We start from the raw sequence: 13,744 nt of genomic DNA, 5'->3' as shown, positions 1-13,744 counted from the left end.
GCAACAAAAATAATATTTGATATTTAATATATCATCATTCAATATATTAACTATCACATTTTCATAACCCAATTGAGAAAAAAATTTTTATATTCAAAACTCAAAAAATGTACACATAAAACTGATCAATATATATATATATATATATATATATATAACTAATTTATTTATTTAGCAAATAAAATGGCCCAAAATATTAGCATCGGAATGAATGACCCAAATGGATTATAATTACTAGTAGACAATGTTCTAAAAAGTGTTAGACGGTAGGCGGGCGGCGACCCACCACCTAGCGTCTAGCCTCGGTTTTTTTTTTTTAACTTAAAAAATTGAAATCATAAAATATTTATGAGTTTTATTGTGAAAAATAATTTTTATGTCTTATGTTTTTTCAGTTTTTTGTATAAAAGTCTTTTAAAATTTTAATAATATAATAAAATATATATACTAATATAATCAATGCTCAATAGTTGACAGCAAGAATGTTGAACATTAAAGACAAGTTCACGACGGCTTTTCTTTGTTTTCTTCCATTTTTTATTTTTTGTTTTGTTTTGTTTCTTCTCTCTTTTGATTGTGGGTTTGTGGTCCTTTTTCTTCTTTTTAAATTTTTTTTATTATTTAAAAAAATTAAAAGTTTTTTTTATATTATATGGGTAAACCGTCTAGGCGATGCCCAGGCCGCCTAGGCGGCCAGTTAATTCTAGGCATCGCCCAGTCATTAATCGAGGCGGCAGGCCGCCGTCTAGCGCCTAGACGCTACCTAGGCGGGGATTTTTAGAACAATGCTATAGATGACATTTTTATACATAAATATGTTGAAAAAAAAGTTGCTAAAATGGTATTTCTCTATATAAATATCACCAAAAAAATATAACATTTTTTGTAATTATACGTATTAATTTATTTATGATAAAATTTGACATTGCACCACTTGCTAGAATTGAATCCTTGGCGGCACATGTCTGTACCATTTGCCTCTCAAGCTCGAAACTGGTACGTGGCTTCATCTGTATGACGTTTTTCTATACGCCTAAACTCATACGAGCGATTTTAAAGTTTTTTCAAGTTTTCGATTTGTACAGATCTACAGAGGAGGAGTTGTCATATTTGATTTAGATTTTTTCCGGATTTCCCAAACAAAATTCGTGTATCATTCTATGGCTACTTTTTTTTTTTTTTTTTTCTACAGATTTGCTATGTTTTCAAATTTTTATTTTTATTTTTTTCAATTTTTTTGTTTTGTTTTTTCTGGTATTTGATAAACATTTATACGCTTAATTTGTACAGATTCACCGAAACTCATAGAGGCGATTTTAGTCTTCTAAGTTTTCGTTTTGCACAGATCTACCGAGGAAAAGCTGTCATCTTTTTTTAAAATTTTTTTTTTCCCGAAACAAATCAATGTATCATTCAGTGACTTTTTTTTTTTTTCTTTTTTACACATTTGCTATGTTTTCCATTTTTGGCTATTTTTTAGTATTTTATGAACATCTATATGGTTAATCTGTACAGATCTACAGAAACTCGTATTGGAGATCATATATTTTAAAATTTCCTGTTTGTATTATCTATATGTTTATGTTGAATCTGTATTTTTTTTTACAGATTTGCCATGTCTTCGTTTTGTTGCCTTTTTTTCCGTGTATGATAAACATGTATGTGTTTTATTTATACGGATATACTGAAACTCATAGCGATTTTAGGTTATTAAACTAGTGTTTGGGAGCTCATCTAAAGAGCACTTCTCCGCTTTTCTTTCAGAAAATTTTGAAATTTTACGAGATTTTGTGAATGAAAAGCTGAGAAGCCCTTTCCAGAAGCTCTCTCAAACACTACCTAAGTCATTCGATGACTATTTTCCTTTTCCATAGTTAATCAATTCGACTTGTTCATATTTTTGCAGAGTATTTTTATGCATTATTTGTTTTTTAAGATTTAATATCAAATTTCATTTTTCTATTTCGGATTTGTCTAGATGATAAATCATAAAATCATGAGTTGGTTGAATTCGCTAAAGAATTCAATATCTGTTAATGATTTTGAATCATTCATCATGGAAAGATTTATTTGTTGGTAGTTGCTATTGAAAAGGTATTAACACTTTAATTATCACTATGTTTTATTTGAATTTGATAGAATGATTAAGGTAGTGTTTGCCACCTTTGTTAAAAAAATTCATAATCAGTTATTTTTAGAACTACAAACATTCTCTTAAGTAGTGGACCTGATAAAATAATTTAATATCCATTGATGATTGATGATTTCAAGACTCAAGTCATATGTTTTTTTGATATCTGGTTTAGTAAGATTTTCTCATAGATTACTGAATTCAATTAGTTCTAGTTAGAGCTACTTTATTTAGATATTTCACATAGAATAGCTAATTCAATATTTACTTTGGTTAGAGCTACTTTAGTTAGATTTTTACATAGATTAGATAACTTAACACTTTAAATATTTCTGTTATGTCTTGTTGAATATAATTTAAATCTTTTACTCCAGTAATTCAAATCGCATTATCTAATTACGACGGTTTCTGAATCTTTCAATCACAAAATTTATTTATGCTGGAAAGAGAACTCATATAGCATGATGAATCTATCACTGTTATTTTTTGTTATATATGCCAGAAAGATAACTCATATTACATGACGTTGATGCATATATCTGTTATTTTTTTATAAGCATCTATTTCGTATTTGTTTTACATTTTTATATTAATTTGTTTTTTATATAGATGTCTCCAAGCTAATGCGATATCGGTTAAAGGAGACAATTCGTAGCCATTCATTTTTATTTGGGGCTTATATAAAGGATACATTGCATAGCAAGAACTGAAAATAAAACAGTTGGAGGTTTGTTCTCAGATCAGTTCTTTCGAAGAACTTACAAAATAAGGTATGTTTCAACATACTATTCCATTTACAATCTAAATTAAAAGTACGAGGTTAAATATTACCGTTTGTTTGGGTCTTGCTTTTATGTCGCTTGCCACTTGCCACTGAGAACCGTAGATTTTTTGTCTCTTCATTGTTGTTTTGAACTTTTGAGCATTTGAAATCTTCCGGTCTTTGATTTATTAGAATAATTGCTCTGTCAATGTTGTAGTATTGGTGTCGGAGGATCGGAGATCATACAAAATGCCTTCTAAACTGAAATCCATACAAATTCAAAATTAGAAGTATGAGGTGAAAGATTACTGTTTGTTCGGGTCTTACTTTTACGCCGCTTGCCACTAATATTACTTATATATATAGATATATAGATGATGAATCATAGTTTGATGTTTGTATAAAGCTTAAAATTGCTCCTTTTTTTTTTCTAATCTAAGATTTTCGATCCACTGTTTTACAACATTTACGGTTCAACAAACAAACATTACGCCTAAACCACAATCGATTATTTTATATATATGTGTGTGTAGAGAATTCTGATGAAAGAATGAAAAATATGAGCAAATGATTTTATTTAATTGGCTTATTAATTTTGGATCTGAGCTTGTTTCAAAACCACTAAGCCTTAGGAATCCACACAACTTCATATGCAAGAAGAAAATGACATACTGGAATAGATACTAGCTTCAACTTCAGCATCTCAAAAGCCAAGTGTTTTGTAAAAGGTCGGGATATGCAACATTTTCAGTCTTATTCCCACATTCAGCCACAAATTGAGTAATTTCCTTCCGAATGTGCGTCCAATAAAAAATCTTCTTGTCCTTTCAAGAATCTTTTTGACCCCAAAGTAACCACCATCAGTCCCACCATGAGCTTCTTGTAATATTTTCAACTTGAGTTCAGATTGATCACCAAGCCAGTCTTCCTTTGTACCTCAGTTGTTCATTAAACCAACTGAATTTTGAATGGGAGTTTGGTGCAGCTGTAATCTCCTGTATGAGTTTTTGAATTTGTTGGTCCTTCTTCCATTCATCTTTTACTAAGTTCAACCAATTTGCCACAGGAAATGTGATGGCCACTAGAACGACCTCTCTTCTCCTTTATCATACAATCTGGACAAAGCATCAGCCGCTTTATTTTCCATGCCACTTCTGTAAATGATTTCATGGTCATAACCAGCCAGCTTAGTAAGCCACTTTTGTTGCATCGGAGTTGAAATTCTTTGTGCCAATAAATATTTCAAACTAAGGTGCTCAGTAATGATTTTGAAATGTCTTTCAACTAGATAAGGCCTCCATTTTTGTACTGCTATGACAACAGCCAACATCTTTTTTTCGTAAACCGAGAGACCCAAAGTCTTTGGAGTTCAAGCCTTGCTAACATAGGCAATTGATCTTCTTGCAACAACACAACTCCCACTCCATTCCCCGAGGCATCACATTCAATCATTAAGTCTTTTTGAAAATTTGGCATTGCTAAGACTGGTGCAGTACACATAATCTGCTTGAGTTGCTCAAAAGCATTATAAGCTGACGTGTCCCAGTGAAAGTTGTCCCTTTTTAGCAAGGAAGTGAGTAGTTGACTAACCTTGCCATAATCCTTGGTAAAGCGCCGGTAGTAACCCGTCAAGCCTAAAAATCATCTGAAGGATTTCAGGGAAGTTGGTTTTGGCCATTTTATCATACTTTTGATTTTTGCGGGATAGGTTGCTACCCCTTCTTTGGAAATTATGTGCCCCAAGTATTCAATTTTCTGTTTTCCAAAAGCGCATTTGGACTCTTTAACAAACAAGTAGTGCTGTTTCAAAACCATAAACACCTTATGTAGATGTTTCAAATGATTTTCCCAATCTCCACTGTGAATTAAGATGTCGTCAAAGAATGCCAAGACAAATTTCCTCAAGAACGGTCGAAAAATTTCGTTCATTAAGCTCTGAAATGTGGATGGAGCATTGGTTAGACCAAAAGGCATAACTAAGAATTCATAGTGTCCTTCATGAGTACGGAATGCTGTTTTCTGAATATCCGTGTTGTGCACCCTAATTTGATGGTAGCCAGATCGAAGGCCTAACTTAGAAAAGTATTTTGCTCTAGACAATTCATCCAATAACTCATCAATGACTGGAATAGAAAACTTATCCTTGATAGTAATTTTATCGATGTTGTTTTCAATGACCCCTTCCAATTACAATGCTATGCATATATGAGAAAATAAAGAAACGATGCAAATCAGATCCTTGACCAAAGCCTGATGTCAAGGTGACAAAAAGGAAAGTTTTAACAAAATAAAGTACTTAAATAAAATTAGTGTAACACTAAATGTGCTCGTGTTTGCAATAATTCTCAACTACTATTCTTGCTTATTGTTTTCGTATGATGAACACAGTGTAACCAGGAAATACGGGAATGGCAGATGAGGTGAATCACCCTTATATTCCAAGAGATCTGAAGTTGCCCGGTTTCGTGCCTGGGTTCCTTTCACAATCAACCATTCTTGCCGTATATGGCATCTCTTCTGTTGTTGTTGTTTTCTTCATGTGGATTTTGTCTGGTAAGTGTTCCTTCAAGTTGTTTCACGCTTTCATTTATTGTTATTCCTTTGTTTTAGTCAATGGATATATTGAAATAAAATCCCAATGCGAGTAATGCTATCTATCTTAAATTAATGTTGAGAAGTAGTTAAGTCTTGCTATTTATAGGTTGAGAAATTATGGTGATTGAGATTGCTGCCTTTTATATGTATTACATTAATTTTTTTAGGTTTGTCTGTAGTTCTTTGATTCAAGTAGCTGAGGTTGGAAGGCCTGGCCTCACAACCATCCTACCTTCCTTTTGCCTTCCCTTTTAGTTGGTCTCCATGAACCCCACTTAGATCCGTACTGTCATATGACTCATATCCCAAAGATGGTCAGCTTTCAATACTAGTTCTGACCTTACACTAGTATTCTGTAAAGGGAAGGAGAGCCCTTCACGTAAATTGCTGAGTGGGTAAAATGATCAAAATGCAATTATCACCAAGAGCAAAAAAATATCTATCAGGTGCTTAATATAATCAGTTTAATCTGGATTTATATTAATTTTGCGTTTTCTTAAGGATTTTTTTTCTTAATAGAATTGTCCCAACTCTTTTCTTTTCCAATCATAAATGTTATGCCCATATACCTTTGGTTTTTATTTTACTTTTTTAACTTCAAACTTTTGTTTGGCAAGCTGCTGTTTGCCATCTGATTCTTCATCTTTTGGCCATTTCTCGGGCAAAAGACCCTAAACGTATTTAGTATCTACTACAATATCCAATTTAGGCATGAAAGACCTCACCACTCTGTAATGCATACATCGGTTCTCAGTGTATGAAAATCTATCTCTTGAGCGCCGAAACAGCCTCAATGAAATGAAAATCCACCTTAGAGCATTGACTTGAAGTAAAGGTCAATCAGCTGTGGATTTATCCGATCTGAAGGAATGACTAGCTAGAACACAAGGATTTTCCCCATCCTTTAATTAACGCCACATATATATTGGATTTGGAATGATACAACTTCCGCTCAGTAATCGAGACAACATTTTCAGCTTAGCAATCTAGCGTGTATGCTATGAGTTTTGACTATTTTATTCAAATTAGTGTTGGCAGTCTCTCTTATTCTTGTTATGAAATTTTACTTGTGGGATGAAAACTTAACAGATTCATATTTTTCATTACGTCTAGGGCGGTTCCATAAGAAATCAAAAGTTAATAGAGTGCTTATGTGCTGGTGGATATTCACGGGCCTAACCCACATTATTCTAGAGGGATATTTTGTCTTCTCTCCAGAATTTTACAAAAAAACGACTCCACATTACCTTGCTGAAGTTTGTAAGTTCTGTCTCTACTATTTCATCATGGATTTTTTATTGTACATATATTTCCATAAGCATGCAATTTATGTCTGGCAGGGAAAGAATACAGCAAAGGTGATTCAAGGTATGCAGGACGGGATTCTGGAGTAATCGCTGTTGAAGGAATCACAGCTGTTTTAGAGGGCCCGGCTTGTCTCCTTGCAGTGTATGCATCAAATTAACAATGTACTCTGTGTTTGGTTTTTCTTTTTGTTTTTTTGGGAATTTAATCTTCTTGACAACTTTTTACAATTAGGCCAATGCATCCCTTCAAGTTATGATAGATTTACAGCAGTGTGTACTATCCATAAGATATTTATTTCCTTAATAGTTACCACGTGATCTGTAGACATAAGCTTGATGCATAGAATTTCCAGTGCCACTGCTTCTGATATCTCATATGGCTGTCTGTGTGGCATGATTGAAAGCTGACGTTATGAGTATGATATTATACAATTTAAAATATTTGAGTTGGAAGATGATACTCGACTGTTCTTTTGGTGCAATGGCAGGTGCTTAGTTGTACAGAATTCAGTTTCAAACGTAATTATGTGTTCATTTTGGAAGCTATCTTATGTTGAATTTGAACATGCCTTGCCACTGTGTTCGACCATTTAACCAACTTGATATTTTTTGGGAGGTCACCTTTATAATGTTGCTTTCGACTTTCTCAAAAAACCGACTGTTGCTTTTCTATTCCCAACTCTGTAAGCTAGACAAAATCTGTGCAAAAATATTGTTGTCTCTTAATTTACCATCCGTCTTGGATTTTGGCAGGTATGCTATAGCTACAAAGAAATCGTATAATTACATTCTCCAAGTGGCCATTTGTCTGGGCCAGCTTTATGGAACTGCAGTGTATTTTATTACATCTATATTAGAAGGAGATAACTTTGCTGCAAGTCCGTTTTATTATTTTGCTTATTACATTATGGCTAACATATGGTGGGTCATTATACCCACCATCATTGTCATCCATTGCTGGAAGAAGATTTGTGCTGCAGTCAAGTTTCAAGAACAGAGAAAGGCGAAAACCGGTTGAGTTCTGATTGCTGAATTTGCCGTGCACTTTTTTTGTCCAGAACCCAATAATCTTATCGATGCTAATTTTTATAACACCGAATATTTCCAAAAGATTTCATGTGTTTGGAATTGCTTGAACATGCTTCTCGAAAGATTTTTCCTTTTGTACTTGCTATTTGTCTATGTTTCATGTTTACTCAGACAACTATTTCAGTGAATCTCATCTTTCAGTTTATACTGCCGAGCAATAGAGTTGAGCCCGAGTAAGCAGCTCGTTATTTGAGCTTGACCAAAACACAAAAAAGGAATCTCACTGTGTAAACTTGCACTGGAGTCCATCGAATGGTAGCTTTCGAACTCAGTGCAAAAAGCTCAATTTTATCAATGCTTTTCAAGGTAACATGAGCCATATTGTTATGGGGTGTGTTTGGTACTGTTGATGAGATAAAGATCGAATGTTTAGAAATAACAAGATTAATAGATTATTATAAATAAAAGGCTATGTGATGCCATTAAGATTGTTTTGGTTAAATTTATATCTATATCTATCTATACCTTTTTTATATTAAAAAACTATGAATAATTTCAAAGTTTTACATTATGTGTTATCAGTTGTGTTCTTTGTTTATACACACATAAGAAATTTGGTGAGGATGGTTTAGTAAAATCAATTACTATTGGTCTAAAGTGTCAAATTACGTGTATTCTAGATGAGAATCTAGTTGTCATGAAGGTCGAAACTCTAAAATTCTTTGGTTTTAAAGTTTTATATTGTGCATTGTCAATTTTGTTTTTTTGTTTATACACACATGAGAAATTTGATGAGGATGGTTTTGTAAAATCAATTAATATGATGTGGTCAAAACTGTCAAACTACGGGTATTCTAGTTCTAGATAAGAATTTAGTTGCCAAGAATATTGAAATTCTAAATTTTTTGGTTTTTATTTTCGTATAGGTGAATGAAATAGATTTTTCAACAAAAATCTTAATTTTTGATAAAAATCTAATTGTCAAGAAGGGAAGCCAATTTTTTTTAATTATTATTTATTTGTAGATGTATTGAACATATATTTTCAAAAAAAAAAAATGTTAATTTGAAACTAAAATTTCAAAATTTATGGTTTTATTTACTTGTAGATGAATTAAAATATTTTTTTTCACAAAAACTTAATTTATAGAAGATTGAAATACTAAAATTCTTTTATTTTATTTGTCTGTATGACAAATTGAAAACATTTTTCCGTAAAAAACTTAATTTATGTATGGATCTGATGTTAAAATATATTTTTATTTGGAATTAATTAAGATTAATTATTCTAAATCGACAGATTAAAATAATGAAGCCAAATCGTGTGTATCAAGACTGGTGTCATTAAGAAATTTCAATAATTAATTATATTTAATAAAAATAATACGAACATTATCATATACTAGTTACGAGGCACATGCATTGCGTGTGTTACATAATGGACAAATATAAATACTTGTTTTTTTGTTGCGTTGTTATATAAAATCAATGATACGCTGAACAAATTATCTTTGATCAAAACAAAAACAAATTTATTCATACACGATATCTGTTCTACCTTACAATATTAAAAGAACTTAAATTAGAGAAATTGTCAAGGATAAAAATTTAACAATGTAACACAATTTAATCATGACATTTCACTACTTACATATTGTGAACTGTCAAAAACTATAATAATTAATAAAATAAATCAAACTCCAAACTTTTGTACTAATATTTTAACCTAAATAATGTATTTCCTTAATGTGTTTCTTGCGATTGTCATTCTGCAACATTGAAAAATAATATAATAAATAAATAACAAATAAAAATATATAATAATAAATACATGCATAAAATATTACTTTTTTTTGTTATTTGATGTTTAAATCTCATCATTCAACCAAATCAATTCGCTTTGCAATATATATTTTGAAAAAAACAATATCTTAAGTAAATTAGAAAAAAAAGGCATTTAATAAGAGAACTTACATGCGCCAGCTTTTGTTTCTGTATGAATCTATAAATATATATGTTGAAATATTATTTATATGGAAATCAATAAATATTATTCAAATTACAATAAATAAAAGTAGCCATCAAACATTAAAAATCAAATATGTTACCAATGAGAAGAACAAATGTATACGTACAACCTAACCAATCGGAATGTGTACTTCGTTGGAATTATTGAATGAATTGTAAAAGTAATGGGCTTGAAAAACTTGTCCAAAAAGGCTTGAAAAGTTTGTCCCAAAGTGTTACAAATAATTTGAATTTGGTGAAATAAATTGGAGGAAAATGGGGAATTGGTTGTCTCACATTGGAACAACTCTAATTTGTTGCTCACCTTATATAGTCCAACATTGAACTATGGGATTGGGCCCTTAGGACACCGATGTTTTGTAAAGGGGCAAGACGCTAATCGATGCAACAAACACACGCGCGCGCGCTCGGCGTGGCGTGGCGTGGGGTGGTGTGGTGTGGTCTTTTGATCCGATTATTCTTTTTGAATAAAATTTATTTAAAATAATATTTTATTATTTTATTGAGTAGGCCCGAGCGGTAAATTATTACCGCGCGGGCGCAGCACCTCACATGCGAGACAGTAAGTTCAAAGCGACTTGCGCCCGCACGGTAAAATTTTGCCGCGCGGGCGCGGTACCAAAATGGCGAGACAGTAGGTTGGCTTAAAGTTGGTCGCTCGAGCGGTAGAAAATTACCGCCCGAGCGCACCTTCTGCAGACTGAAAAGTCACGATTGTTTCTGGCCTTTTTGTCATGGGTTGCATCCTTACGCCTTAAAACGTGTTGTTTCGTGTATAAGACTATATATATGGTGGTAATAACACAGAAAAAACACAGAGAAACATCAGATAACATATATTTCTGATTTCTGAAATATCTCTTCCTCACTTTCTCAAAGAAAAGTTAAAACATATTTTCGTTCGTTGAAGTTCGAGATATTCGTTGTGCTGCCATATCTCGTTCAGAAGTCGTTGTATCTTAGAGACGATTGCCGCCAACGTTTAGCACTGTTAACGGGCAATTTCGTCTTGCGGATAGAGAGTTTCTCTCGCCTCAACTTTGTTCGTATTTGTTGCTGCTATTGGTGCTGTTGACGCACTCTTATTCAGAATTCGAAGTACACCCTAATAACAATCGCAAGACGAAAATTTTGTATTTCTCGGATTCTGAAGATGTCTACCGTTTCATTCACTTCGCTCGCTTCCGCCCCTGCACATGGAGAAAAGCCGCCTAAGTTTTCTGGTGCCGACTTCAAACGTTGGCAGCAGAAAATGCTTTTCTATCTTACAACATTGAATCTGTCTAGATTCCTGAAGGAGGATCCCCCCATCGTCGTTGAAGGCGATTCTGACACCCAAAGGAGGACCGCTGTTGATGCATGGAACCACAACGATTTTCTGTGCAGAAACTATATTTTGAATGGCCTTGATGACACTTTCTATAGTGTCTATTCATCAGTCAAGACGGCCAAGGAACTCTGGGATTCCTTGGAAAAGAAATACAAAACTAAAGATGCCGGTATAAAGAAGTTCGTGGTTGGCAAATTTCTGGACTTTAAAATGATAGACTCAAAAACTGTAATGAGTCAAGTGGAAGAGATTCAAATCATCTTGCATGACTTATTGGCCGAAGGGATGGAAATCAATGAACCATTCCAAGTCGCATCTATCATTGAGAAGTTGCCTCCTATATGGAAAGACTTCAAAAACTACCTGAAGCACAAACGTAAGGAGTTAAAACTTGAAGATCTTATAGTGCGACTTCGCATTGAGGAGGACAACAGGAATACTGAGGCCAAGTCAAGTAAAAAAATGATGGAAACCGAGGCCAAAGCAAATCTGGCGGAGTCTAGTACGAGTCAAAAGAGGAAGCGCCCCCATGATGAAAAGCAAAAGGGGAAAGCGAAGAAATTCCAAGGAAGTTGCTACAACTGTGGCAAACCGAATCATATGGCAAGGGACTGCCGACTTCCAAAAAAAAATAACAAAAATCAGAAACCAAGGCAAGTGAACATGGTTCAAGAAAGGTATGTACCTTTAGCACTTTCTGATATTGATCTTAGTGCTGTTATATGTGAGACCAACATGGTGGATGATCCAAGAGGATGGTGGATCGATACCGGCTCTACGAGTCACGTGTGTGCCGAGAAAGACATGTATTCCACCTATGCCACCGTTGGGGATCGAAAGTTGTTCATGGGAAACTCCGCAACGTCTGAAGTTGTGGGAGTGGGAAATGTGGTGTTGAAGATGACCTCGGGTAAAGAGGTGACGCTCAAGAATGTGCTGCATGTGCCAGACATTCGGAAGAACTTAGTTTCTGGTTCACTCTTAAGCAAGGCTGGATTTAGAATGATATTTGAATCTGATAAATTTGTGTTAACTAAATCTGGTGTATTTGTTAGGAAAGGGTACCAAGATAGTGGTCTCTTTAAGTTGAATGTAATGAATGTTTCCCGCCTTGAGGCGAAGAATAAAGTTATTGGTTCTGCTTACTTGACTGAAAGTTATGATATATGGCATGAACGATTAGGACATGTTAACTTCAACACGTTGCAAAGACTTGCAAATTTAAATATAATACCTATGTTTAAAAGAAATCCACAACATAAGTGTGAGATTTGTGTTGAAGCGAAAATGGTTAAAACTCCATTTCATAATGTCACGAGAAGTACTACGCCACTTGAATTAATACATACTGATGTATGTGATTTAAAAATGGTACAAACACGAGGTGGAAATAAGTACTTTATAACATTCATTGATGATTGCACCAGATTTTGTTACGTATACTTATTGAAAAGCAAAGATGAATCAATTGAAGCTTTCAAGAAATATAAGACTGAGATTGAAAATCAACGAAGTTCGAAAATTAAAATGATTCGAAGTGATCGAGGTGGAGAGTATGTGGCTCTTTTTGAAGAATTTTGCTCAACTTCAGGCATCATTCATCAAACGATAGCCCCTTACTCACCTCAATCCAATGGCGTTGCAGAACGCAAAAATCGAACATTAAAGGAAATGATGAACGCGCTGTTAATAAATTCGGGCTTACCTCAAAATATGTCGGGTGAAGCGATTCTCTCAGCAACTCACATTCTAAACCGGATTCCAATCAAAGGAAAAGACGAAACACCATATGAACAGTGAAAAGGTCGTAAACCTTCTTACCAATACCTCAAAGTGTGGGGGTGTTTGGCTAAAGTAGAAGTACCTAAGCCAAAACAAATAAAAATTGAGCCTAAAACGGTTGACTGTATATTTATTGGTTATGCATACAATAGTAGTGCATATCGATTTTTAGTACATAAGTCAACGATTCCTGATGTACATGAAGGCACAATTATGGAGTCAAGGAATGCTGTATTCTTTGAAAATATCTTTCCATGTAAAGAAAGGAAAGAAATTAGTTCGAACAAGCGAACTCATGAAAATACAATTGAAACTCCACAAAACAACGAGAAACCATGACGCAACAAGCGTGTAAGAGTTGAAAAGTCGTTTGGTCCTGATTTTCTAACATACATGTTAGATAATGAACCAAGAACTCTTCAAGAGGCTTTATCCAATCTTGAGGCTCCTTTTTGGAAGGAAGCCATACAAAATGAAATAGATTCCATCATGCACAATCATACGTAGGAGTTGGTTGATCTCCCTCCGGGGTGTAAATCTTTGGGATCCAAGTGGATTCTTTAAAGAAAATACAAAGAAGATGGATCTATAGATAAATATAAAGCTCGACTAGTGGTTCAAGGTTTTAGACAAAAGGAGGGATATGATTTCTTCGATACCTACTCTCCTGTTTCTAGAATAACATCCATTCGTGTTCTCATAGCTATTGCAGCATTGCATGATCTAGAGATACATCAAATGGATGTTAAAACAGCGTTTTTGAATGGAGAGTTGGAATAA

General features: G+C 33.8%; 1 protein-coding gene across 4 annotated transcripts; it reads left to right on the top strand.

The window, feature by feature from the left end:
• Window positions 1-868: 868 nt before the first annotated feature.
• LOC140890964 (probable 3-beta-hydroxysteroid-Delta(8),Delta(7)-isomerase) lies at window positions 869-8,030 on the top strand. 4 transcript variants are annotated; one of them, XM_073299156.1, is made up of 6 exons: window positions 869-996; window positions 2,741-2,901; window positions 5,283-5,447; window positions 6,603-6,749; window positions 6,830-6,938; window positions 7,550-8,030. In XM_073299156.1, exons 3-6 carry the CDS (start codon window positions 5,303-5,305, stop codon window positions 7,812-7,814), a joined length of 666 nt encoding a protein of 221 aa, XP_073155257.1. In that variant the 5' UTR covers window positions 869-996; window positions 2,741-2,901; window positions 5,283-5,302; the 3' UTR covers window positions 7,815-8,030. The 4 variants fall into 4 exon arrangements, with proteins under 4 accessions (XP_073155257.1, XP_073155277.1, XP_073155272.1 ...); XM_073299176.1 differs by lacking the exon at window positions 869-996 and adding an exon at window positions 1,128-1,150; XM_073299171.1 differs by lacking the exon at window positions 869-996 and adding an exon at window positions 1,168-1,406.
• Window positions 8,031-13,744: the final 5,714 nt, after the last annotated feature.

Source organism: Henckelia pumila, chromosome 1, assembly GCF_033568475.1.
Source record: "Henckelia pumila isolate YLH828 chromosome 1, ASM3356847v2, whole genome shotgun sequence".
NCBI classification, from domain to species: domain Eukaryota; kingdom Viridiplantae; phylum Streptophyta; class Magnoliopsida; order Lamiales; family Gesneriaceae; genus Henckelia; species Henckelia pumila.
This window is presented reverse-complemented; position numbering and strand designations above follow the sequence as displayed.

Excerpts from the sequence above, each read along its gene's own strand:
- LOC140890964 (XM_073299156.1), top strand. The coding sequence starts at position 5,303 with ATGGCAGATGAGGTGAATCACCCTTATATTCCAAGAGATCTGAAGTTG. Across the intron at positions 5,448-6,602 it reads CTTCATGTGGATTTTGTCTG|GGCGGTTCCATAAGAAATCA; the intron begins GTAAGTGTTCCT and ends CATTACGTCTAG. Across the intron at positions 6,750-6,829 it reads ACATTACCTTGCTGAAGTTT|GGAAAGAATACAGCAAAGGT; the intron begins GTAAGTTCTGTC and ends TATGTCTGGCAG.